This window comes from Cydia strobilella, chromosome 14 (assembly GCF_947568885.1).
Source record: "Cydia strobilella chromosome 14, ilCydStro3.1, whole genome shotgun sequence".
In the NCBI taxonomy this organism is placed as follows: domain Eukaryota; kingdom Metazoa; phylum Arthropoda; class Insecta; order Lepidoptera; family Tortricidae; genus Cydia; species Cydia strobilella.
Genome location: NC_086054.1, coordinates 267,397 through 294,073, shown reverse-complemented (window position 1 = coordinate 294,073; position 26,677 = coordinate 267,397). Strand labels below are relative to the sequence as shown.

The 26,677-nt window shown below is 45.7% G+C and overlaps 2 protein-coding genes across 2 annotated transcripts in view; one reads left to right on the top strand and one right to left on the bottom strand.

Annotated features, from left to right (window-relative positions):
- LOC134747026 (uncharacterized) overlaps window positions 1-25,709 on the bottom strand; it is a 426,043-nt gene extending 400,334 nt beyond the window's left edge. The window contains exon 1 of the mRNA XM_063681576.1: window positions 23,648-25,709. Within this exon, the coding sequence (XP_063537646.1) occupies window positions 23,670-25,616 (1,947 nt within the window). The 5' untranslated portion in view covers window positions 25,617-25,709 and the 3' untranslated portion in view covers window positions 23,648-23,669. The remainder of the gene's footprint in view (window positions 1-23,647) is intronic.
- LOC134747027 (eukaryotic translation initiation factor 2D) lies at window positions 1,915-22,877 on the top strand. The gene is made up of 12 exons (XM_063681577.1): window positions 1,915-2,115; window positions 2,192-2,450; window positions 2,933-3,105; window positions 3,869-4,019; window positions 4,862-5,039; window positions 6,080-6,215; window positions 6,579-6,675; window positions 6,885-7,108; window positions 14,558-14,723; window positions 15,591-15,743; window positions 20,495-20,638; window positions 22,699-22,877. The coding sequence occupies exons 1-12, from the start codon at window positions 2,060-2,062 to the stop codon at window positions 22,795-22,797; spliced, it is 1,836 nt and encodes a 611-aa protein (XP_063537647.1). The 5' UTR covers window positions 1,915-2,059; the 3' UTR covers window positions 22,798-22,877.
- Window positions 25,710-26,677: the final 968 nt, after the last annotated feature.

The window sequence follows — 26,677 nt, the reverse complement described above, 5'->3', positions numbered from 1 at the left end:
CGAAAGGTAGGTCAACGGCGAATACCGGGTGTATGTACATTAGCGAGTCAGCCGTAGGCTACAGCGCTGTTGAGTGCCCTATATCTTGGAATAGCTAATCTGCGTGCTTCAGCGAAGATTCAGCTCTTTCACTATGATGTTTACTGACTTACAATAACTTTACTATTAAAGGTCGTTTCAGAGGCTTTGTTTTAGACATACAACCAAAAGGCCGTCAACGCACTAACAACCTCTCTGGTGTTGAGGGTGTCCATGGGCGGCGGTAATCGCTCGCTCGCTCGCTTGCCTCCTATGTCATAAAAAATACAACAGTGAGATGAGATGAGTAGATAAAGGTTTGTATCGGTAACTTTTATAATATTTTCAATGCCTCTACTCATTATTACTATTACTATCTTACTCTAGCACGTAGTGGATTCAGTGCTTTAGGTATATAGACTCGGTATAGACTGTCAAACAAGTTTGTCAGTAGAAAAAGGAGCGAAATTCGAAACATATGGACGCATTATGGACGTATGTCGAAAATATGAACCGATAACCCTACGCACCTACATTTTTTAAATTTGCCACTATTTTCTACTGACGGAAATGGCTTGACAGACTATAGTTTTCATCAAAGAAAGAAAGAAGAAAGAAAGAAAAAGCATTTATTAGCACAACATAACAAGACTAAAACTAGAAATAATTAAACAGAATGAGGTTGCGCTAAATGGTCCTTACTCAGCTTGGTGTCACGGTGTGAGCCAACATGGCACACTCTGCGACGCTGATTTTCAGTAAGGCCCAGTAGATGGACTAGTAAACACAATGTAAAAAATAAATAAGGGAAAGCTTAAATACAAATAACAATCAAATTACTTAATTAAAATTAGCCTATACCTAAGTCTTATGAATGTTTGTGTGTATGTATGTATGTAAGTGTCTATGCGATTTGTGTGTGAGTGACTGAGTGTGCACGGTTGCCTGTTGCATTTTTGCTTAGCCAGTATGAATTTACGGAGGTGAATTTTAAAGGTGGACACGGTTTTCGAATTACGTACTGGTGGTGGCAAATCATTCCAACACTTGGTGGCAGCGAAACGAAAGCTGCCACGGAAGGCAACCGTGCGGTGTGGAGGAAAAGTGAGTCGTGATGCGTGTCTTATGGCGCGCTGCGAGAAGTTAAGCTTGTCATGTAGGTACGAGGGTTCTTTATTTTTTATGACTCCAAACAACAATGTGGAAAAGTGTAGATGTCTACGTGAATTCATATTTAGGAGATCGTGCTGGTTTAAAAACGGCGAAACATGTGCTCGTCGTGGGACAGGGAAACAAAACCGTGCACATGCGTTTTGTACTCGCTGCAGTACCTTTTTTGTCTTAGCTAGTAAACACTCGCCAAACACTACATCAGCATAATTTAATTTCGACAGAATAAGGGTATCACATAATTTGATGCGCATATCAACAGACAAACACTCGCGAATCCCGTACAGCACTTTAAGCCGATAGAAGCAGTTACGCATAGTTTCAGAAATATGTTTTTCGAACCTTAGACATTCATCCATCACAAGACCCAGGTTTCGAGTCTCAACGACTCTTTCTAGAGGAGCGCCTTTTATAGAAACTACAGGATCAAGTGCTGCAACTTTATCAATTTGCTTCCGTGTGCCTAGCAACATGAATTTTGATTTTGATGGGTTCAAGTGTAGAATATTTTGGCCACACCACCTGTTTATGTTATTTAAATCGTCATTTAGGTTTTGTACAGCCGCACTGGTATCATTTACTTTAAACGACGCATACAACTGTATATCATCCGCATATATATGATCAACTCCTACACCTTTTACTTTTATTCGAAGGCGAGTAAAAAGCATACTCAAATATCTTTTTTTCTGTAGTGTTGGCTGCATTGAGCGAGACAGATGTCACTGTCAGTGTCACCGTCATTAAGCCGTCACCTGTCCTGAAACCTGAAACAAAACATTGAAAATCCATTTTTAATTAGAATGGCACCATAAAAATCCGAGACTAACCATTATTAAAGTGCAGTATAATAAATAAGCAAAAAACCACAATGTTTGCCAAGCCCTTCAAGGTCAAATCCAACAACAGCCTTAAGAATTCAGAGAAGTAAGCTGTCCAATTCGCGCGTAATGTTCCTAACTAATGTTTGGACGTTTTTCATGTGAAAACTTGCATTTTTCAGGAAGCACCTAGTGCAGCGGATACTCGATGAGTTCCCCACGGCTACAGAGGAGGTAGCGAAGGAGCTAGTGCACATGAAAAGCAGTTGCAGCTGCGTGAAGGTGACGGCGCACAGCGGGGAAGTGTTGGACGTGTACGTGGTGAACGGGGTGGCGTTGCTGCTGGATGTGAGGGGCGCGCTGTTGCCGACGGTGGCGGCGCTGTGGCGCGCGCCCGGCCTGCTGCCGACGCTCACTGTGCATGAGCCTGTGCTTGCTAAGGTATTGTAATGTTGCTTGCTGTTGAAATATTTTATTTATTTATAGATCCAGCAGCTACATTATTGTTGGTGTTTTAAATTTTTTGGATGTAATGGTCATAGAGTAGAGATAAAAGAGGCTTTTTTAGGGTTCCGTACCCAAAGGGTAAAAATGGGACCCTATTACTAAGACTCCGCTGTCCGCCTGTCCGTCTCTCCGTCTGTCTGTCTGTCACCAGGCTGTATCTCATGAACCGTGATAGCTAGACAGTTGAAATTTCCACAGATGATGTATTTCTGTTCCCGCTATAACAACAAATACTAAAAACAGAATAATATAAATATTTAAATGGGCTCCCATACAACAAACGTGTTTTTTTTGCTGTTTTTTCCGTAATGGTACGGAACCCTTCGTGCGCGAGTCCGACTCGCACTTGGCCGGTTTTTATTTTATTTAAATTACTAAAAAACTAAAAAAAACTATTAGAGCTAAACATGTTTCAGATCCAAGGAGGTGCCCCATTGTACTTGCCTGGCGTGGTGATACCAACGGGAGGCGCCAGCTTTCCTGTATTCGCGCGTGGGACTCCCATAGCGCTGCGGACAACTGACAATGCAGCCGCTGCTGCAGTTGGACGAGCGGCGCTCGCGTCGGGGGAGATGCTAATGAAAGTTGGGTAAGTATTATTTTTCTTTAATATTGTGAAATCATCATCAAAACCTCCAAACTATTCAGTAACAGGTTGGTGAATATTTTTTTATTGGAGAAAACAGTAAAGTAGTCGGTATTCCCAAAAATTTTGCTTTATTATTGTTATTAGTAGAGATGCAACGGATATCCGGTTACTATCTGGTAACCGGTCATATTTTTACTATCCGGCTGGATACCGGATAGTAATTAAGCTCGATATTTATTTAATGAATAACATATGCACTAAACCCTCGCGAACATCTTATAAATAACGAAGATAATTAACTAAGCACTTGCAACGACAACATTTAAATACTTACGACGAAAACTGTAACGTGCGGCTATTCAATGCGCACTGTGTTAGAATTTACTAATTTAGTTTACTTTTCTATCAACAAATGTGCCATTTTCAACCAAAAGGGTACTTATTGTCGCTTGTCAGTGAGGCGCTATTTCCATATAGATTTAATTAGAAATCTACCTTATCGACAAGCGACAATGTGGTACCTTTTGGTTGAAATGAAAATGTTACAAATGCCTATAACTAGAATCAAAGTTGCAACCGGCACCAAACCTATTTCCTCAATTTTAGACAAAACGTTTAGCCGGATATTCGGTATCCGGTCAAACCACTATCTGTTGCACTAGTTATTTGCCCAAAGACTTAAAAACCTTATGGTTGAGAAATTCCATTTTGATATTCATCAGCAGTTACATTTCAACGTAGCACTATTTCTTTTGCTTTACAGTGGCGTATGCATGGAGATGGTCCACTGGGTGGGCGACACATTAAGCCGCGAGCCCAAGTTCGGTCGCCTCGAGAGACCGCGCATAGACCCCGCACTGGCCCCTGCACCACCTCAGGCTGCCGGTGATAGACTCGCTGACCAGTTACACCAGGTATGTTGTAGTTTGCATTTTTTTACAAAGTTGTATGCATGGAAATGGTCCATTGGGTTGGAGATTGTTAAGTAGCGAGCCTAAGTTTGGTCGACTTGAAAGACCGAGAATACATCTGGCACTAGCCCCTGCATCGCCTCAGGCTCCCGGTGATAGACTCGCTGACCAGTTACACCAGGTATGTTGTAGTTTGTATTTTCTTTACAAAGGTGTATGCATGGAAATGGTCCATTGTGTTAGAGATTGTTAAGTAGCGAGCCTAAGTTTGGTCGACTCGAAAGACCGAGAATATAAGTGGCACTAGCCCCTGCGTCACCTCAGGCTGCCGGTGATAGACTTGCTGGTCAGGTACACCGAATATGTTTTACTTTATCTTCTCATTCTTTATATTAGTGTGTGAATTGAGATGGTTTGGTCAGATTGAAAGACCTCAGATATATCCCCACTAGTTTTTTTTTTTAATTAATTTATTTATTCTAATTTACAACTTACTTACTAAACAATTATATTCTTGCCAAACTGTTACGTTTGATGGCGAGATGCGCTCATTTTTTATACACTTAACCTATTCAACTAATTTTATAACTTAAACTAAAAGTTTCATAAGCCATAATATACTTATACAAACTATTGTTTAATAATAAATAAAATTAAAATGGCAAATAATGTAAACAAATATGCCTGCACCACTTCAAGCCGCTGCCGATGGACTTGGTGAGCTCGCTTACAGCTCGCGCGCACAATATCGCCTCGTATGTAATGACTAACTTAGCACACTTGTATCACAATGTACTATTATATTTATAATTTATAATATTTATTAATTAGCATGTGTATTGCAGGTGCACATCAAGCAGGAGGAGTGGCCGGCGCTCGGGCGCAGGCCTGCAGCCCCCGCGACCCCCGCCACCCCCGCGACCCCTACACCGCCCCCCGCCACCCCCGCCACCCCCACACCGCCCCCCGCGCCCGTACACCAGGATTCGACAACTGATATGGACTCGCCCGAAACTGAGAATGGTTAGTTTGTTCCTTTTTAAGTACGGTACGTATCGTTTCGCTTCACTCGCACCTAAAACATTTTGATCATTATGACGAAATAACACTTGCACAGCATACACTGCATCAAAATCGTTACAGACTTTACTTGATCTGACTCTTATTGGTTGCGTCTTCTGTTTGTTGAATTATATGTATTTATATCGGCACTACCCGTTCATTTTATTTCAATGTTATAAATTCATAGTTTCCTACTACCCAAAGGTTGCCTGGAAGAGACCACTTCTTAGCAATAAGACCGCCTGTTGTTACCTAGCTTTTAACTGTATTTCAAATATGACGTGTAATTTTTTTTATTAATTTTACCAATAAATAATCTGAATCTGAATTTTCTATGTATTTTTAACTATATGGTGCACAATAAAGAATATTTAATTACTTACCTACATGCATTTCCGACAGGGTTGGCGTCAATAAACATGACATTCAGAGGATTGGTACAAGAAATTTTATCGAATAAAACTAATACTTACCTTACAAAAATTCTGTATATTTTTACGGTTCCGTACCCAAAAGGTAAAAACGGGACCCTATTACTAAGACTCCGCTGTCCGTCTGTCACCAAGCTGTATCTCAATGAACCGTGATAGCTAGACAGTTGAAATTTTCAGAAATGATGTATTTCTGTTGCCGCTATAACAACAACTACTAAAAACAGAATAATATAAATATTTAAATGGGGCTCCCATACAACAAACGTGATTTTTTTTGCTGTTTTTTTCCGTAATGGTACGGAACCCTTCGTGCGCGAGTCCGACTCGCACTTGGCCGGTTTTTTTTAAAGATTCCCAAATACCCTTTAAAAGCCTCCTACAATCAATATACTCTTGAATAAATTTAGAGGGACGCAAAAAAAAGGTTTAATTACTGGATAAAATTAATTACCTAAACTAATTTCAAAATTAGTAATAAAACTTTTTTTTGTGTTCTCTAAAATTTGTCCATGAGTGTAAATACTACTACTATTTTCTAGTGTAAATAATTTGCTGTTGCTCTTTTAGCAGCAGAACCCATAGAAGAGAAGGACGACGGGATACCTAAAGACATGGACGGGTTGCTGGAGTGGGCGATGCTGGGCTTCCTCAAATTACACGCGAAGAGTGTGGAACTGCCACTACTCTCCAGTCTGCTGTATAGGTAAGAACTAAGGACCATTAGCAGTATACAAATCACAGTGAGGAAATTAAGAAAATCAACTGTATGTGAATGTATACCCTATATTACTGCCCAAACTAAAACAAATCGAATGGCACGTCATAGCTATTTCAATCTGCCAATCAATAATTAAATATTCATACACAAATACTCATAAACACTCGAAAAATATAGCCCTGCCCTGGCAGTCGGGTAAATTTTTTTTATGGGGGTGGATGCGGGAAGGCTGACGACTTCCGATTTTTTTTTATTAGATAAAGGCAAGCATTTGACCGCAATCTCACCTCGAATTGCATGTCGTATAGTGTTAATGTGTGTTTGTATATTCAATGATTAATTTTCCAGGAATTATTTGCTACCCCTGTGTCCTCCGGATCGAACGATGGACGTCAAAAAATCTTCGTATAAAAAAGTGGGAAAGTTCTTAGAAGCTATGCAAAAGGTAATTTTATTTTATATTTGAAACTTATATGTATGTCTGTTTGTTAATGGTTAATAGGAATTGAAAATTTTCACAGATGATGTATTTCTGTTGCCGCTATAACAAATACTAAAAAGTACGGAGTCCGACTCGCACTTGGCCGGTTTCTACTTCAATGTCAATAATTATATGATATGAAAGCTTTAATAGTAACGTTTATTACATTTCAGGAGGGTTACCTACAAGTCCGCGAGCTGGAGAAGGGCGTGGACGCGGTAACGGCGTTGAACCCGCTGCACCCGCTCGTGCGCAGGCACGCCCCGCCCCCTCCCCCGCCCCCCGTGGCCCCGCCCCCCGCGGGCGCGGGGGATGACGACGGCGTGGAGTACACGCCGCCCCGCGTGCGGGAGATGTTCTCCGTCACGGCCGCAGTTTCAGACTTATTGTCGCTCAAGTTAGTATACCGGCAGATCCTACTACTCGCAGCGGCTTATAGGTTATAGGTTATAGGTGTTCGCGGGCTAGGTTTCCGCAACTCGACGTCTTACGATGCGCCTATTTTGCGTGATGGGTTGCCGGCACTACTCCTGCCAACCCAACTCCTCCAAGAAGCCTAGCAGACCCTTGATGTTGCCGACGACTTCTGGGAGAGACCCCGGCGAACCGAGGTATTGTGCCCGGTATTCTGCCACCCCTGGACATTCGAGTATGACGTGGGCGGCTGTCTCTTCTGCCTCCATGCATGCCCTGCAAAGGGGGCTATCTGTAACACGCATGGTTAGTAAGTGTTTGTTTAGTGAGGCGTGGCCAGTTATGGCTCCAGTTAGTAGCCGGAGTTGTGGCCTCTTCAGCAGTCGCAGCCTCCGTGACAGACCTGGGTTGATCGTCGGGAGGGCTTCCTTCGCCTGTCTGCAGGTACCTAGGTTAGTCCAATACTGTTGGTGTTTTACCTTGGTGTTGTGTCGCAGCATGTTCCGGAGCCAGGCATATGGCAGAGGTAGGATTGGCTCCGGTCCTGCCACCTTCAGTTCCGAGCCTCCTCTTGCTAATATGTCGGCTGCATCGTTACCTCGCGAGTTGCTGTGTCCTTTAATCCACTGCAGAGTTACGCTATTGGTGGTACATACCTCTGATAGAGCTTTGTGGCATTCGTAGATTAGCCCTGAGGTCAAAGTATAACTTTGCAGGGCTTGTAATACCGACCGACTATCGGAGAGTATGCGGATGGGGTAGTCCAGTACTTTCCTTGAGACGATTGCGTGTGCTGCCATTATGATGCCCATACATTCTGCCTGGAAGACTGTGTTATGTGCACCAAGTGGTGTCGAGATGTGTATGTTTAGGTCCTCTGAGAATGCCCCAGCGCCAGTGCCTGACCTTGTCTTTGATCCATCCGTGAAGATTCTCAGCTCCCTTGGGTTGAGTCCTTCATGGGGTTCTTCGTGTAATTGTATTTTGTACTTTTTGTCGAAGACGAATTGCCTGGGTATCCTGTCAGTCACCGCCTCAATTAGCGGTTCCTTACCTATGGCCTCGTAGAGGATCTCGGTGTGTGGCACCCTAGGCGGTCTCCAGAGATTAGATTTTTTGAGACGTACCGCCGCAGCTAGCGCTTCCTGTTGTATAAAGAGGTGCAGCGGCGGCAGGCCCAGTAGGGCTTCCAGGGCCGCAGTTGGTGTTGTTCTCATGCAGCCCGTGGCCGCCATACAGGCCAGCCTCTGGAGTCGTTGTAGTCTAGCTTCCACTGTGGATAGTTTGGTGCGTGGCCACCATACTATCGCGCCGTAGCTTATTATTGGTCGTATGATTGCCTGGTAGAGCCATAGAATTATCCTGGGAGTTAGTCCCCAGGTTTTACCAACCATTCTACGACATTGCCAGAATGCGATTGTAGCTTTGTCAATTTTGCTGTTTAAGTGATTGCTCCAATTTAGTTTGCTGTCGAGTATTACCCCTAAATACCTTACCTCTGCAGATAGTTGGAGTTCTGTATTGAACAGTTTGGGAAGGCGGTAGTTTCCCAAATTGCGTTTGTTGGTGAACATAACCAGCTCCGTCTTGCGTGGGTTGACTGTGAGTTCGTTGTTAATGCACCAGCGCTCCACGATGGCTAGTGCAGAGCGGGTAACCTCGCACATCGTACCTGAATGATTGCCGCTCGTTAGTATCACTATGTCGTCGGCATAGCCGATCGTGTAGTAGTGATTGTTGTTTAGTGTAGTGATCAGGTCGTTCACCACTAGGTTCCATAGAAGTGGTGATAGGACTCCGCCTTGGGGGCATCCCTTTGCCACTAGTGCCTGTTGTGTCTCACCTGTCCCGAGTTTGATGACTCTCTGGCTCAACATGTTGTTTATCCATTTGGTCATAACTGCATTCGCACCGTGCCTTACCAGTGCTGCTGTTATGCTGCTGAACCTGGTCCTGTCGAAAGCTCCCTCTATATCAATAAAGGTTCCTAAGCACATGGACCTGCTTTTGATCGCCACCTCGATTTTGCTTACCACTGCATGAAGTGCCGACTCTGTAGATTTGCCAGGGCTGTAGGCATGTTGGTTGGGATGTAGGGGCACATTACTTAGCACCCTCTCCCTCAGATACCTGTCGCACAACCTCTCCAAGGTTTTCAGCATGAAGGAGGTCAGGCTGATGGGCCTAAACGATTTAGGATCCGAGTAGTCGCCTTTACCTGGTTTCGGTATGAAGATCACTTTGACCTCTCTCCATCTTTTCGGCACATATCTGTGAGCCAGGCAGGCGCGCAGAACGATGGTCAGCTTCAGGGTGAGATGCTTCCCGCCCCATTTGAGTAGCGCAGGGAAGATCCCGTCCGTTCCTGAAGACTTGAAGGAGTCAAAGCTGTTTATGGCCCACTGCGTGCGCTGTAGGCTGATTACCTCGTGTGTCTGTAGCCACTCGTCCTCTGTCGGAGTAGTCTCCTCTTCCCCCAGACTCACTGGGTGCGATATAGCGCAGTCCGGGAAGTGTGTTTGCACCAGGACCCGCTCTGCTTCCTCCGGTGAGTTGGTGAGAGAGTTGTCTGGCTTACGCAGGGATCCTAAGGTAATAGTCGAGTTGGTGGAGAGGACCTTCCTTACCCTGTTAGCTTGCATGGTGGTCTCAATGTCAGTACAGAACTTGCGCCATGAGTTTGTGCTTCTGTACCTGAGACGTTTTTTGTACGCGGCCTTGGTGGACTTGTAGTTATCCCAGTCCTCGTCGGCGCCAGTGTTCATAGCTCTGTTGAGTTGCCTCCTCATCTTGCGCCTGAGTCTCTCCAGCTCAGGTCCCCACCAGTTGTTCTTCCTTCCGCTTCCTGTCGGTGGGGTGGATAATGGGCATGCCTGTTGGTAGCAATCCAGGATAGTGTTCGTGAGGATGTCTACCTGTTCTTCAATTCTCGCTGTGCCTTCCAATTTGAGGGGACCCCCCTGCTGTTCCAATGCTGCGCTTAAACGCAGGGTGTAGAGGTCGCGATTCGTCCTACGTGGGTCCCGCCTTGGTACTGCTGTGAGTGTTTTTACCTGAATGTCAAATCGAATCCACCTGTGGTCTGAGCACGACACCTCCTCCGATACATGCCAGTCCGAGACGAGTTTCGATGCTTCTTCGGTCGCTAGGGTCAGATCAATGATTGTTCTGCTCCGTCTGTTTATGAATGTCGGTTGTGAACCTGTGTTAAGGAGGTTAAGGTTTGTGGTGAATAGGTATTCGACGAGCTTCTTACCTCTCTCGTTACCTGTCTCCATGCCCCATAGGGGGTGGTGTGCGTTTGAGTCGGTAGCCACGATGAGTTCGAGCCCCGCCTCTTCGCAGTAGTTGACCAGCCTTGTCATATCGTGAGGTGGTGGGTCGTCCGCCTCCGGCATGTACACAGAGGCTACGACCATTTCCTGCAGGCTGGAGTCTTGCGCCCCGTGCAGCCTTATGGCACACAGGTCTCTGGAACAGAAGCTCGTTAGAGGTTGCGCATGTATATCATTAGTTGTGTATATGCAGGCCCGGGGGTTGTCCGGACCCGAGTAGACTGTTAGCTTACCTCCTAAGTTACGGAGCCCGCAGACAGAGCCTCTTCTGACCCACGGCTCCTGGATCAGAATTACGGCTGTGGTGTTGACCTCCAACCACTTCCGGATCTGTGCCGTCGCCGTTTCGCTGTGGTGGAGGTTGGCTTGGAGGAACTTACCAGTCGGCGAAGGGAGCTCCACTACTGGGATCACCCTCCTCCATCGGTTCCTCCTCCTTGCCGATGGCCAGCTTACCTAGCCCCTGCGCGCATTCCCCTTCATCCTCCGAGGAGACAAGGAGAAGTTCTTCTTCATCCTTCTCGGAGACGGGAGCGGACTGCGCTGGGGCTTGGGACTCAGGTACCTGGACTTCGTCCACAGGTGCCTGCGTCCCCTCGGTAGTGACCATGGGCTCGGGTGGTGCAGTGGTTCTGTCGTCAGTGGTGACAGTGCTACTGGCGGGCGGCTGCTCCGTGAACTTGCCGCGCTGCCCCTCGAACTTCACGTACACCGACCCCAGCATAAAGCCGAGCCGGCGCCCGTGGTCCATCAGGGGCTTCACGGCCGTTTCCGGAACACTGACGACAGCGAACGTTTCCGTTCTCTGCACCTCGCGCCGGTTGAGCAGCCAGCGGTCTATTTCCGCCCACGGGTTCTGGTAGCGAAGGGCTCTGCCTACTTCGCCGAAGTCTTCCTAGACACCCGGGAACAGGATGCCGCAGCGTACTCGTTTGGGCACCTCGCTCTGGCGCTTGACCACCACCTTCTCCCCCTTATCGAGGGTGATGGTAGCCGCGCTGCGCTTGAGCCATGCCAGTGTGGCCTGGTCCTCGCACCACAACCTAAGGGAGCCGTTAGCCAGTGTTGGCTTGCCCCTAAAGATCGGGCCTGCGGGAAGGCGTTCGGTGGGCTGCTTAGCTTCCTTCGAGAGAAGGGCTAGCAGTTGCCTCTGGACTTCGTCCGACTGCTGTGGGGTCAGGTGTCCTGAGGTGGCAGTGGTCACCGCCACCAGCAGGTCAGCCTTTGCAGCCTCCGCATAGTCGGCGCGGAGGATTTCACCAGGCGCTTCAGTCCTCTGCTTCTTAGGCTCGCCTCTGGGAGAGATGGTCTCATCCAGACGAGCCCTCTTGGCAGACGACCGGGCACCCTGGTTACTCCCTCCTTCAGCCCTGGTCCCTGGCGCGCCCTTTGCCTTGGTGGGGGCACGGTTTGTAGCTGGTGGTCCAGCTGTTGTCCGCGTCTCTCCCTTCCCAGGGGCGCCTTGTGGGGGCACTGAGGCGGTGTTTAGAGCCGCTTGGCGCAGCTTCCTTAGTTTCCGCCGCTGCTTACTGTTAGGCTTGTGCGGCTTGGCCGCAGCTGTAACAGTGGGAGGCGGAGGCACAGGGAGTTCCACCCGCTTACCGGGTTTCTTCTTCCGCGCCTTTCTGGACACTTGAATGGTCCATCCGGCCTCCAGCTGAGCGGAAACGGGGTCCAACGCCGGGGTCTGCTCCGTGACAGGGGGTTTCCCTCCTGCCGGAACAGCACCCGTGGATGTTCCCGGCGTTGGCAGTAGGGCAGGACGCTGTGGTCCTGAGCCTACTGGTCTGGGGACGAACGCAACAGGATTTCGTGCCTTCGGTTTCCCGTCAGCTCTCCGTCCCGATGCGGTCTGCCCCCTGGGTGGCGGTACTGTCGAGCCAGCGCCGCCACGGGGTCTGTTGTGTCTGTGTCTGTGTGGTGTCCCTACAGGCAGGGTTGCTTCCGCCTTCCTGTAGGCACGTGTTGAGGAGGGGGGAACTGTCAGGACAGCTCCATCTCCCTCTGGTGTATTGTGTTGTGTGGAGGGGGGAACTGTCGAGACAGCTCCATCTCCCTTTGGTGTGTGGTGTAGGGTGGAGGTTTCCAGTACAGCCGGAGCTGCGCCGTTTCCCTCCGGTAGTGGGGTGTTTGGGGATCTAGATGTATCCATTTTTTTATTGTCTGTGATTTCACCTCTCGAGCTTCCCACCCTCCATGGAGCCCGCACCTTTGGGGATGTCACTTGGACACCAGGAATACCCAAGAGGTATAGGTGTGTTGAGGTGGGACTCATGCGCGACATCGGGAGCTGCAGACACGTGGCTGTGGGAGACGATCCCATCTCCCCCAGTGGTTCCACGCGCCCTTGCCCCGTCAGCATGGCCGAGCCCCCGGCATCCTCCCAGAGGACGCCCCTCCCCACACCTTGCCAGCGGACCGTACCACCTCGACCGTACGGGACGCGTGTCCAATACCCTGCAGTGGCTAGTTGCAGGGCTACCGTTTCGCCGGAAATTCGGACCAAAAAGGGCGTATTGGCCCACAGGGGGTAACTAACCCCGACCCCCTGCAGGCCTCAGCCCCCAGGACTCCTGCATCCCCGCTTACGGCGCTCTACTGCGCAGGACTTACGCAGGTAGGTGAGTATAGTCCGCTTAGGTCACCTACACCCTAAGCGGAACTGGGAGATCCGTACAGCATAGCTAGCAATTTGACCTAAATCAAATTACTAGCCATGCCGTACTGGAATCTCCAGAGTGTGTCATATCCCGTTCGGGTATTTAAGTCCTCGCGGGTTATGACGTCGCCTTCATACTTAGCTACTGGTGGCCCGGGGCAGATGTAATGTGCGACGCCCGACCGACCACCAGTATTACCAGGGTGTACGGCCCACCCAAGTGGGGTGGACTCGTCCATGGCCCGCGGCGGCAGTGCCATGGACGACGGGGACGTGGTATGATAGACTTGAGGGGGTAAGCACTGTGAGTTCAGCGTCGCACACCTGCACTCACGCACCTACCCCCCCCCTACACCCCCAACGCAGCAGCGGCTTATTTTAAAATTTAATTCGGGTACAAGGCCCAATATTACATATACTTTATAGACTAACATACGTATAAATTTCATTAACTTAAAAACTAAACGGTATTTTGGCGATAGAAAAGCGTGGCTTCGTTGAATCGTCTGGTCGGGTCTTTATTGTTTCCCATATAGTTTCATAATATATTGTTTGTCCACATTTTCGTTAGTCATAATTTGGTTTTTCTCAGAAACGCGTAACTTTTCAGGATTGTCATAAAACAAACCTAAACTAATCTATCTATAGGAGAACTTAGAAAAAAATTGTATGACAATCATTACATTATGACTTTCAATAATTATGTTACACAAAGCGACCCCCGTCTGTGCCCTGTTTATCAAAAGCTTGTAGCTTGTAATACAAGTGGAGTGGAAGTCCCTTTCTAATAGAAGCTGTCAAAAAGTGAGTTCCGCTTGTATTACAAGCTACAAGCTTTTGATAAACAGGGCACAGGCAGGGTCCTATGAGCACGAGTAAACGTATAAGTAGACTCCCCGCGTCTTTCAATTTAATAGAATTAGACAGAAATGGGGAGCCTAATATATCAGGCGCAAGATATTGTCGGGGCGCACTCGTGCTTAGGTCTACCTATTTACCTTCCTGACTGAAAAATGATATCATGAAACTATTACAAATTATAATAGCATCGAGTTTGAAATCGATAGAATAGGCTCGACGAGGAGCAGATAAATTATGTAAGCAAAAATACAAGAACCTTACCTACAATATTATAGGTTACTCCCTAATCTTTCAGGTGTCAAACGGTAATATTGAACTTGACGAACGACGAGTGGTCTTTTGAAGTATAGACTTCTAGAATTGTTATTTGGAACTTGATAAATTCGGACCTAAATGGCAATTACAGATTAAGGGTCGATTGCACCAAACTGTTTGTTATCGTTCAAGAGTTCGCTAAATATTATTGTATGGAAAGTTTGATAGTAAACCGCCCCGGATCGCCGGGTGACGTTGATCAGTCCGTCAAGTGCGGATGGTGCGACTGGCACTAAGAACCACAATGTAATGTTTCTGTTAGGAAAGGCTCGCTGTTGTCCGCGGCGGAGTTGCGCGCGGCGCTCACGGAGTACGTGCGCGTGCGCGTGCGCGTGCGCGTGCGCGCGCGCGACCTGACGGCGCCCGCGCAGAGAGAAGCCGTTGTGCTTGACGCCACTCTCGCCAAGGTGTTGCAAGCACAGGAACAGGTACTTTTAAACATTGTTGAAAAAATCTTACTTTCATTTACACATATTACGGTTATCCATACTAATACTATAAATGCGAAAGACTATAAGTTTGTGTGTTACCTCTTTACGCTTAAACCGCTGAATCGATTTGGTTGAAATTTGACATAGCACATAGGGACAGTTTGAGTCCCGGAGAAGGACATAGGATAGTTTTTATCCCGAAAATCACATCTAAAGATGGTCGAAAACGGGGTGGAATTGAAATAATGAACGAAGTGCCTGATAATTTGTATACATAAGCGATAAACATATCCTCAAATTGCACGATTGCTAGTACACTTTATCTAGACGCTATTTTTACTCTAGCTGCGATTATTGAGTCCACACAGACAAAGGCGCGGGCAAAAGCTAGTATTTAATCAATGTAATGATAGCTTTCCTGGCTTTCGGAGGCATAAGACCGAGAACGGTGGAAGAGGTTGGAGGAGGCCTATACCCGACAGGGGTCCTAACACTATAGTATGTCAGGTTAAATATATTTTTACAGTACACATGGTGCTACTTTCTCGCACTAGTGCAGAAAGTGCACTTTTTGTGCATATGTCGAAAGTTTAAAGGGCCATATGTACTGTAAAACGTTGTTCGATACACGTGCGAATAGGTAATTCGCAACTCGTGTCGATTTAAAACACTCCCTGCGGTCGTGTTTTAATTTATCGCCACTCGTTTCGAATTTCCTCTTTTCCGCACTTGTATCGAAAATAACTATTTTAAGATTGTAAATGTTTTATTAATAGTTATGGAATAAGAAGGCTTTTTATTTTATTTTATTATTATTTATAATGATAAATAATAAATGATATATGATGCCGATGTTGTTCCCAGGACATCATAAAATGGGATGCGCTGATGGCGGGCGTGCAGGCCAAGCTGACGCCTTGTACGGAGATGCAGTTCGCCGACGGCACACACAAACTGACCAAGGCCAAATTGGATCCCATACGGATGCAGGTCGTCAACCGCAGCGGGAACAAGAAGGTACATACCGTCATGATAATTGGTCCTGAGTATATAAATCTAGGGTACACTGTAGAAATTAAAAAGTGACAATACTGTAGTGTCGTTCCTTTCAAATCAATCTGAGAAAACGGGACGAGACTACAGTATTGTCACTTTTTAATTTCTACAATATCTTGTCGGACTGTAAGCATGCTAACTTCCAAAATTAAAAGACAACCGGTCTGGCCTAGTGGGTAGTTACCCTGCCTGTGAAGCCGATGGTCCTGGGTTCGAATCCCGGTAAGGGCATTTATTTGTGTGATGAGCACAGATATTTGTCATGGGTGTTTTTTATGTATTTATATATTATATATATCGTTGTCTGAGTACCCATAACACAAGCCTCCTTGGTCTTACCGTGGGACTTAGTCAATCTGTGTAAGAATGTCCTATAAATCCTTAGTCAATCTGTGTAAGAATGTCCTATAAATCCTTAGTCAATCTGTGTAAGAATGTCCTATAAATCCTTAGTCAATCTGTGTAAGAATGTCCTATAAATCCTTAGTCAATCTGTGTAAGAATGTCCTATAAATCCTTAGTCAATCTGTGTAAGAATGTCCTATAAATCCTTAGTCAATCTGTGTAAGAATGTCCTATAAATCCTTAGTCAATCTGTGTAAGAATGTCCTATAAATCCTTAGTCAATCTGTGTAAGAATGTCCTATAAATCCTTAGTCAATCTGTGTAAGAATGTCCTATAAATCCTTAGTCAATCTGTGTAAGAATGTCCTATAAATCCTTAGTCAATCTGTGTAAGAATGTCCTATAAATCCTTAGTCAATCTGTGTAAGAATGTCCTATAAATCCTTAGTCAATCTGTGTAAGAATGTCCTATAAATCCTTAGTCAATCTGTGTAAGAATGTCCTATAAATCCTTAGTCAAGCTGTGTAAGAATGTCCTATAAATCCTTAGTCAATCTGTGTAAGAATGTCCTATAAATCCTTAGTCAATCTGTGTAAGAATGTCCTATAAATCCTTAGTCAATCTGTGTAAGAATGTCCTTTCAGTTCGCTCCCAGCGGCCGCGGCTAGAGATCGTGTCACGCGCTAATAAGTTGTTAAACCAGTTTAACGCACTTAAAAACAGAACGATTACTTTGGTCGCGAGTGTAACTGTTTTATAATACATAAATTGATAGATTTTTATTGCTATGAAGTGCAAAACGTGCAATCTAGTTGTGACGGAAGGAGCGAAATGTGATTCCTGCCGTGGGCTATTCCATTAGGTGGAGTGGCCATGGCGGTGAAACGAGAGTTAATGCCGGTGCAGCGGAACTGGCCCTGCCCCTCCCCCGCGCACTCCGAATGCCTATGGATATCGCTTCCCATTCTTTGTCATAACAAATCGCACAGTAAATATTTAAATATAGGTTGCGTGTATATCCCGCCCGGTGCAAATCACAAAGACACTGTTTTGTCATTTTTCGACCTAACTTCTCAAGTCATATTTGATCATCCTAACGATTAATTTTTTATCACTGGGGACTTTAATATTTCTCAGGCTGAGTGGACTAATCTAGACTTATGTCAATTATCACTGAATCCTTCTAGCAATGTTTTAGTACAATCATTATGCGATTTTATGGCGCTTAGTAGCCTTAATCAATTTAACAATATTGCTAACACAAATAACCGAATACTTGACCTGGTATTTAGTAGCACCACCTGTGAAGTGAGTAGATGTGAGTTTCCTTTAACCCCGGAAGATATACATCACAGAGCATTGTATTTAAATTTAAAGCTTAATTACACACGACCAATGAAGCCTGCCGAATCCCTTGTTTACAAGTTTCACTTAGCGAATTTTGATGATATGAATAATGATTTGTCAAATACAGATTGGAATGCATTCTTTAAGGGTTTAAATGTGGACGCTTGTGTAACAAAATTTTACTGCTTATTATATAATTTAATGGATAAACATGTACCCCGTCTTCCTTCAAACACTTCGCGCGCAACTCCGGTATGGCATAGTAGACCCCTAAAGAAAATATTAAAAGAAAAAAGAAAATTCCATAAACTATGGAAATGTTTTAGAAATCCTTTAGATTACGAAACGTTTAAAATATTAAGAAAAAGAGCTGATACAGTTGAAAAAGATTGTTATAAAAAGTACATCGAATTTAGCGAAAATAGAATCGAATATTCTTCCAAGTTTTTCTGGAATTTTGTGAAGTCTACTATTTCAAATAAAGGTATACCACAGACTATGTATTACAAAGGTGTCTCAGTTTCGGACGGGGAAAGTATTTGTAACTTGTTCAGCGATCATTTTCAATCTGTCTTTGAAATATCTTCCTTACCGTCTCTGGATGTCGATTGTCCCATTAAAACCGGTTTTTAACATTAATACAATTAATTTAACATACGAGTTAGTTCTTAAATATTTAAAGTTAGTAAATGTAAACAAGGGCGCTGGTCCTGATAGAATACACCCACTATTAATAAGCAAATGCGCGGACACATTAGTATTTCCTATCACTTGGATTTTCAGGCAATCTATTAATAAAGGACACTTTCCACAAATCTGGAAAACAGCTTGGATAACACCGATACCCAAGGGTAATATCAGTCAGAATATCGAAAATTATAGACCTATTTCTATATTGTGTCAATTTGGCAAAATCTTAGAAAAAATTGTAACCGATCAGCTTTCTTATGCCGTTCGTCGGCATATCAATCCAAACCAGCATGGGTTCTACAAAGGTCGAAGCGTCGAAAGTAATCTTTTGTCTTTTAGCGAGGTTATACGTCATGCCATGGACAATAAATATCAGGTCGATGCAGTGTATACAGATTTCGCAAAGGCGTTTGATAAAATTTCTTATAATACGCTCTTGTTAAAACTATGGAACCTTGGTATGCATGGTGACCTTTTCCGGTGGGTTAAATCATACGTGGAGAATAGATCACAAGCTGTAGTACTGGGAGGTTTTTCATCTGTCTTCAAACAGACCACGTCTGGCGTCCCACAGGGATCGCATTTGGGACCGTTGTTATTCATCCTGTACATAAATGATATTACGGAGTGTTTGTCCAACTCTAGAACCCTTCTTTATGCAGATGATACCAAAATATACCGAGTTATTAAAACGCACACTGACTGTTTTGATTTGCAAGACGATCTGAAAAGGTTTGAGGATTACTGCGCTCAAAATAACCTCTTTTTAAATAATGACAAATGTTCCGTAATCACATTTACACGAAAAAAACAGCCCATATTACACAATTATACGTTATGCGGAGGCACTTTAACTCGGAGGGATAGTATACGCGATCTGGGTGTAATAATGGATACAAAATTAACCTTTAATCTTCATATCGATAATATCCTAAATAAAGCATATAAACAGTTAGGCTTTATTCTTCGCGTTGCAAAACCCTTTCGAAGACCCCTGACGTATAAATTACTTTATAATAGCTATGTCAGAAGTCGCTTAGAATTTGCTTCTGTAGTATGGAACCCCTGTCATGATGTACACAGAAACATAATAGAAAGATTACAAAAAATATTCATAAAGGCTCTTGAATTCCGAACAGGTAGAAATTACAAAAGTTACGCCACCTCCTTAGCCAGATACAATCTTGAATCTCTTTCCTTAAGACGCTCCTGTACCGATTTAATTTTCTTATTCAAAATTTTCAATAATTTAGTAGATGCCCCTGAACTTTTGCAAAATATAGATTTACGCGTACCCCGCAGAACAGAACGTAGTTGTCGCAATAAAATGTTATTTAGCATCAAAAGCAGCAGAACTAAACATGCGCAGCACTCATACATTAAACGCACATGTAGGTTGTACAATGAAAAGTGCCAAAACGTGGACATATTTAGCAGCTCATTGAGATTGTTTAAGAAATTAGCTTATTCGTCTTTGAAATAAAAATACCCGATTGTAAATTTAAGATTTCATCATATATCTCGTCACACATGTGGTGCGGCATGAAGTGGTAGAAATTAAATAAAATTAAACAAAAAAAAAAAAAAAAAAATCTCCGTACTAAATTATTGCCATCTTCTTCTTATTAATTTTCTGCAATTTCTTGTCGGACTATATGTACAATATGCATGTATTGTTTGTCATTTGTACTTAGTAATAAGTTTTTATTAATAGTCGTTTACATATAGGAAACTATAGGTCTATTGCCAGAAAAATGTTACTTTAAATACTCATCTGTTTTATAAGACTGTTTGTTTCTTAATAAAAAAAAAAAAAAAATATATATTATTTATTTAAGTATTTTTACAGAACATATGGTGCTACTTTAACGCATTAATGCGATAATAAGCTCATTACGCAACTGTGTCGAAAACTTAAAGGGCCATATGTACTGTAAAACGTTGTACGATACATGTTATTAAAGTAAATTAAATTATTAAATTAAATAAAAAAAAATTAAAACACTCCCGCCGGTCGTGTTTTAATTTATTGCCACTCGTTGTGAATTTCCTATTTTTCGCACTTGTATCGTAATGTACTATTATAAGAGTTGAAATTTTGCGTCCGTGTCCGTGTCCGCCAGTACCATTACCGTAGACAAAACTGCAAGTTTGATCAAACATAAGATAAATAAAGATTTAACAATGTACGTATTTTATATTAGTAGAGGGCAAGTAGAGGGTCATGTACTAAATTATTCGTGTCTAGCGTCCATACTTCACCAAGATATTTTGACAAAATAAGTTAACAACATTGCTTAAAATAGAATATGGTCTGTTATATTTGCAGGTGACTCTAGTATCTAACCTGGAGGCGTTCGGCTTCACTCTGCCCGAGCTGGCGCGCGCCTGCCAGCGCGGCGTGGCGGCCTCCTGCGGCGTCACGCGCGCGCCCGGCGCCAAGTGCGACCAGCTCATGCTGCAGGGCGACCAGGTACCCCTACCCCCTACCCCCTGCGGCGTCACGCGCGCGCCCGGCGCCAAGTGCGACCAGCTCATGCTGCAGGGCGACCAGGTACCCCTACCCCCTACCCCCTGCGGCGTCACGCGCGCGCCCGGCGCCAAGTGCGACCAGCTCATGCTGCAGGGCGACCAGGTACCCCTACCCCCTACCCCCTGCGGCGTCACGCGCGCGCCCGGCGCCAAGTGCGACCAGCTCATGCTGCAGGGCGACCAGGTACCCCTACCCCCTACCCCCTGCGGCGTCACGCGCGCGCCCGGCGCCAAGTGCGACCAGCTCATGCTGCAGGGCGACCAGGTACCCCTACCCCCTGCGGCGTCACGCGCGCGCCCGGCGCCAAGTGCGACCAGCTCATGCTGCAGGGCGACCAGGTACCCCTACCCCCTACCCCCTGCGGCGTCACGCGCGCGCCCGGCGCCAAGTGCGACCAGCTCATGCTGCAGGGCGACCAGGTACCCCTACCCCCTACCCCCTGCGGCGTCACGCGCGCGCCCGGCGCCAAGTGCGACCAGCTCATGCTGCAGGGCGACCAGGTACCCCTACCCCCTACCCCCTGCGGCGTCACGCGCGCGCCCGGCGCCAAGTGCGACCAGCTCATGCTGCAGGGCGACCAGGTACCCCTACCCCCTACCCCCTGCGGCGTCACGCGCGCGCCCGGCGCCAAGTGCGACCAGCTCATGCTGCAGGGCGACCAGGTACCCCTACCCCCTACCCCCTGCGGCGTCACGCGCGCGCCCGGCGCCAAGTGCGACCAGCTCATGCTGCAGGGCGACCAGGTACCCCTACCCCCTACCCCCTGCGGCGTCACGCGCGCGCCCGGCGCCAAGTGCGACCAGCTCATGCTGCAGGGCGACCAGGTACCCCTACCCCCTGCGGCGTCACGCGCGCGCCCGGCGCCAAGTGCGACCAGCTCATGCTGCAGGGCGACCAGGTACCCCTACCCCCTGCGGCGTCACGCGCGCGCCCGGCGCCAAGTGCGACCAGCTCATGCTGCAGGGCGACCAGGTACCCCTACCCCCTGCGGCGTCACGCGCGCGCCCGGCGCCAAGTGCGACCAGCTCATGCTGCAGGGCGACCAGGTACCCCTACCCCCTGCGGCGTCACGCGCGCGCCCGGCGCCAAGTGCGACCAGCTCATGCTGCAGGGCGACCAGGTACCCCTACCCCCTGCGGCGTCACGCGCGCGCCCGGCGCCAAGTGCGACCAGCTCATGCTGCAGGGCGACCAGGTACCCCTACCCCCTGCGGCGTCACGCGCGCGCCCGGCGCCAAGTGCGACCAGCTCATGCTGCAGGGCGACCAGGTACCCCCTACCCCCTGCGGCGTCACGCGCGCGCCCGGCGCCAAGTGCGACCAGCTCATGCTGCAGGGCGACCAGGTATCCCCTATCCCCTACACCCTGCAGCACTCTCCTGCAGTGTGATGAAGCCTTGATACAAGCGGTTCTGACCAGTCTGCATGGTAGTGCAATACGAGTTTGAGCCTTCAGTGCTTTCTTCACAGCTTAAGCAAATAAAAAAGCCGGCCAAGTGCGAGTCGGACTCGCGCACGAAGGGTTCCGTACCATTACGGAAAAAAACAGCAAAAAAATCACATTTGTTGTATCGGAGCCCCACTTAAATATTTATTTTATTCTGTTTTTAGTATTTGTTGTTACAGCGGCAACAGAAGTACATCATCTGTGAAAATTTCAGCTAGCTATTACGGTTCATGAGATACAGCCTGGTGACAGACGGACAGACAGACAGCGAAGTCTCAATAATAGGGTCCCGTTTTTACCCTTAGGGTATGGAACCCCAAAAATGATAACTCAAATGAGGAACTTTAAAACCGCACATTGTACTACCTGGCTACCACTGCTAGAAGACCTCTGATACACAAAAAGCTGCAAGTGCTAACTAGATTTTGAGTGGTTATATATTCTTTGAACTAAACCATCCATGTCATAAATCATAAAACATCCCCTTTGTAATTATTAAAATCACAAACGAACATTGGCAACTCGACAAACTACCGATTTTCATTTTTCTTTCAGCAATACTATGTGGCCAGGCTACTGATAGAGAAGTATGGCCTACCCAAGAAGTTCGTAGAAGGAGCTGACAAGGCACTCAAGAAGAAGAAGGGCAGCTAACCTCCGCACCACATTCACTACTACCAACCCCGTGATACTAACTGATTTAATAAAAATCTGAACTTCTTAAAATTATCTATTTATTAATCTCTTATCCTAGTTTCTAACAATAATATTATGATCTAATTAATTTTAGAATTAAAATATGGCATCTGTTCTGTATAAAAATAGATTTTATAAACTTAAGATTTCATATTTCATGTTGATTTTATTACAAGTGGAAGACATTAAGACTAAACACGTTTGATGAGTATCCCCATTATCACTTATGTTAATATTCAAAACAAGTTCAAATTTTTTATAATACATCATAGATATCAATTGGGATGATTATGTTCCTCAGATGCACTATTTCTAGAATTATAAATACACAATTTGTTTTATAAAGAAATTTACACCAAATGTAAAAAGCAAAGAAAGCACAACATAATTGTAAGCTGCATAGTTGCATTATTAACATAATGTACAATAATTATATATTTCATTTATATAATTTCACTATTCTAAGTTTCGGGTGGGTTGATGTCCGTTTCTCAATTATAATACAATTAAAATAATATAAAATAAAACAATACAAACCTGGATCCAATTTTCAACTGGAGAAATATGAAGCTGCACTTACTACTAGCACTAGGAGAGGTAACTTGCTTACAGATTACAGAAGACATTAGCTGAGTGATACTCTGGTTACAGTACACTTCATTTTTATAACACCACAACCAAATATAAAAATCTTAAGGAATCACTGATTCAAAATAAAAAAATATCAAAAGTATAAATCTAGCACACTACTAAAATAAAATTATCACTTAAAATCTGGGCACTAATATTGCAAACATAGTTCTTAAACCTAGCTTTTAAACAATTTTAGTCTAAATTTTAGTTGAGGTGATGAATTTAAATGGCGTTTTGAAGGGCAGCAGAGATTTTCTGCTTTTCTTTTTAGCATCAGGGGCTATGGGGGTCTGTGCTAAGGACTGCCGGATACTGGCCCTAGTCCTGTCAGAGATGCTGCCATCACTTGCCTTGCTAGAGTCCATACTCCACTGACTTTTGCTTGAAGCTATAGAGAATCTTGAGATGCTTGACCCTTTTGAAGTGATGCTCGACTTTGATGGGGTTTTTTTTAAATTTCCTTTAGTGTTGGTGATGTCCGAGAATATGGTCTGTGACATCTTGGCCTGCTTAGAAGGTGAAGAGTGGCTCCAGGGCATAGCTGCCCTTTTCTCAGAGGTCATCTTCTCTAAATTTAAGTATTTGAACTTAGAAATGTCTTTGCCCACTTGCTCTTGCTGTCTTGGCAGCTGGTAGCCTTCCTTGTCAACATTTTCTAACTCATAGAAGGTCAAGGTCACACTTTCATCACTCTCTGCAAATGGGTTGATCGGGGTAAAGTGAACTTTCTTAGCCGGTTCAGGAAACAAGTTCCGAGGCATGTTGTCCTTGGTGAATTTGGTGGCTGTGATGATCATGCTGCCGTCTCCATTGTCAGCGGACAGGGAGCTGTCCAAATCCTCGTATGCGAACGTTTTTCGCCGATTTTTGAGGCGCGCTGAGCTAGTTCGCCTGTGGCGGCGCGACACCCACTGCCTGTCCTCTGCTTGTGTTATCATGGGAGGCAGGGTGATCCCATTACTCTCACTATTGTCTGGCACCTCAGAATCATTCAGAGAAATTATCTTAGCAGCAGGACTGTTTAAAATCTCCTTCGCAATGAGGTCTCTTTCCCTCTGATTGAGACTGTGTTCCCTTTGTCTCAATGCAATGAGGCGAGACATCCATTGCTTGCTCAGAGCGTTTTCTGTCACTTGCTGGGCAGCATTGTATGTGGTCAGGGCTCCAGTTATCGCTTTTCGGCTGCGAGGAACGAATCCTGGCAGCTCGAGAGCCAAGGCAGCTATAGTAGGAGACAACTGGCCTTGAGGCGAGTTAGACTCTAAAATTTCTTTATTACAATATTTTTTTGGAGTAATATTGCAGTAAATAGGGCTCTCCTGCGTTTTCGACGACCGCGGCGCAGGCTGCACGGCCCTACTCAACTCCACAGCCTTCTCGGAGTCACACTTGTTCACTGAAGTGGAATGTGAGTAATCAACCGAGACAAGTAATTCACTCAAATGTTTGGGGCGAGAAAACGTTTCGATGTTGGCAAGCACCGTAGGGTGGTAGAGTATGACATCTGGATGTAGATTCGAGTTCCGTTCGTCCATGAGGAAACCGATAATGTGGAGGAGATCGTCGCTGTATTGTGAGTTCTTGTCGGCGCGGGGCGCGGCGCACAAAGCACTCAGCAGGTCGCCGAGTTGCCGCAAGACGGGAGTGGTGGGCGCCCCGGGCGCCGCCGCTGGCTCACAACAATGCAAACGCACTGCACCGCCCTCTTCGACAAGAACTGTAGCTGGCGAGAGGCAGACACGTAGGACGGAGAGTTTAACGTTCCGGAGCGCCCGGCACGCGCGCGCCAGCTCCAGCAGCAGGTGCCACACGAAGGCCTCCGAAGCGCACTTGTCGGCGGAGTCGCAGGCGTCGATGAGCTCGGCGACGCTGCGCCAGACGCCGTGCTCCAACACGAAGTACAGAGTGCGCGAGGGCGCATGCAGCACCGTGTCGTGCACGCGCAGCAGGGCCGCAGCGCCGCCGCAGGCTTTGTTTATTGCATCCGCGTCGAACGCAACGTCCCGTAGCTGCTCGTTCGAGTACGCAGTGCAATCGTACGCCTTCCATGCGAATATGTCGTTGGTGACCTTGTGCCGTACTTTGTAGAACGTGCCGCCACACAAAACGTCTAAAACTTGATAGTCCTGCAGTTTACCCGACATAATTGTGCAGATTTTTGATAAATGTATAAAAAATTACATTTTGCAACCGAAACAAAGCAACCGAACTTTTGAATCTGAACGACGGTTACAACTTTAGTGATGTACGTTGCTTGACGTTGGAACGATACGATAAAGTCGATAATATTGTTTTGAGGTTTTGACGTGGCTTTTTTTAATAGCACATTGTTTTTAGGGTTCCGTATCCAAAGCATTGTATATTAATAATAAAATTAAAAGCACACAACGTGGTTTTTACAACGTACTTTTAGCGGTCTATGTAAAAAAAAACTGGAACAGTGATTTGTCATGGCTACAATGAGTAAAAAATGCAGAGGCATGGCCATAATTTGAAATGGGTAAATAATGCAAGGCTACGATAAATAAACAGACTACCGCTACCATCGCCAACATAGAAAAACGCTATCTGCCTCTCATCTTCTTTAATATTCGAGCGATTAAGGCAGATAAAAAAATCTAAGGCGAGATACTGTCGCACCGCTCTTGTGCTAGGCCTACAGGTTACGTGTAAGGCAGCCGTAAACGCGAAGTGTGACGTTGACGTTGATTTCGCGCACTGTTCACGCCAACTACGCCTTTTCGCTTAGTTCGCCGCATTTTGTCGGATTGTCTCGGGGCTGAGGGTTTCAAGGTTTCATAGCGTTTAGGTACGATATAGCTAAAGACGCTGGTTGGAATCCGGCCTCCGCCATTTTGGAGGGCTTCGTCACTTTTTCTTTAGTACCTATATGTCATCACATCTGTATCAGTTTACGAGAAATAGAAATAGATAATATAAAAAATTTTTTGGAACAACCATAAGTTCGTCGATCTTCAAGCCCTGGCTCAAACTTGACGGAGAACTCACCGTAAACTTTTGCGAGTGTGGAGTTATACATAAACGTCGCGATAAAGTTCGCTTCGCAAAGGTGCGCCGTGATTTACGCTTACATTCTGGAGAGTGGTTAATAATATAATAATGCAACTCTAGAAGTATAACATTAACATGTGAGTTAAGAATACGAGGATTTTTAACAGGCAGTTCGTTATATCTTATACCTTTT

Bases quoted from the DNA above. Each gene is read 5' to 3' on its own strand.
- LOC134747027 (XM_063681577.1), top strand. From the start codon at position 2,060: ATGTTTGCCAAGCCCTTCAAGGTCAAATCCAACAACAGCCTTAAGAAT. The intron at 2,116-2,191 runs GTAAGCTGTCCA...TGCATTTTTCAG, and splicing joins AGCCTTAAGAATTCAGAGAA to GAAGCACCTAGTGCAGCGGA. The intron at 6,216-6,578 runs GTAAGAACTAAG...TTAATTTTCCAG, and splicing joins CTCTCCAGTCTGCTGTATAG to GAATTATTTGCTACCCCTGT.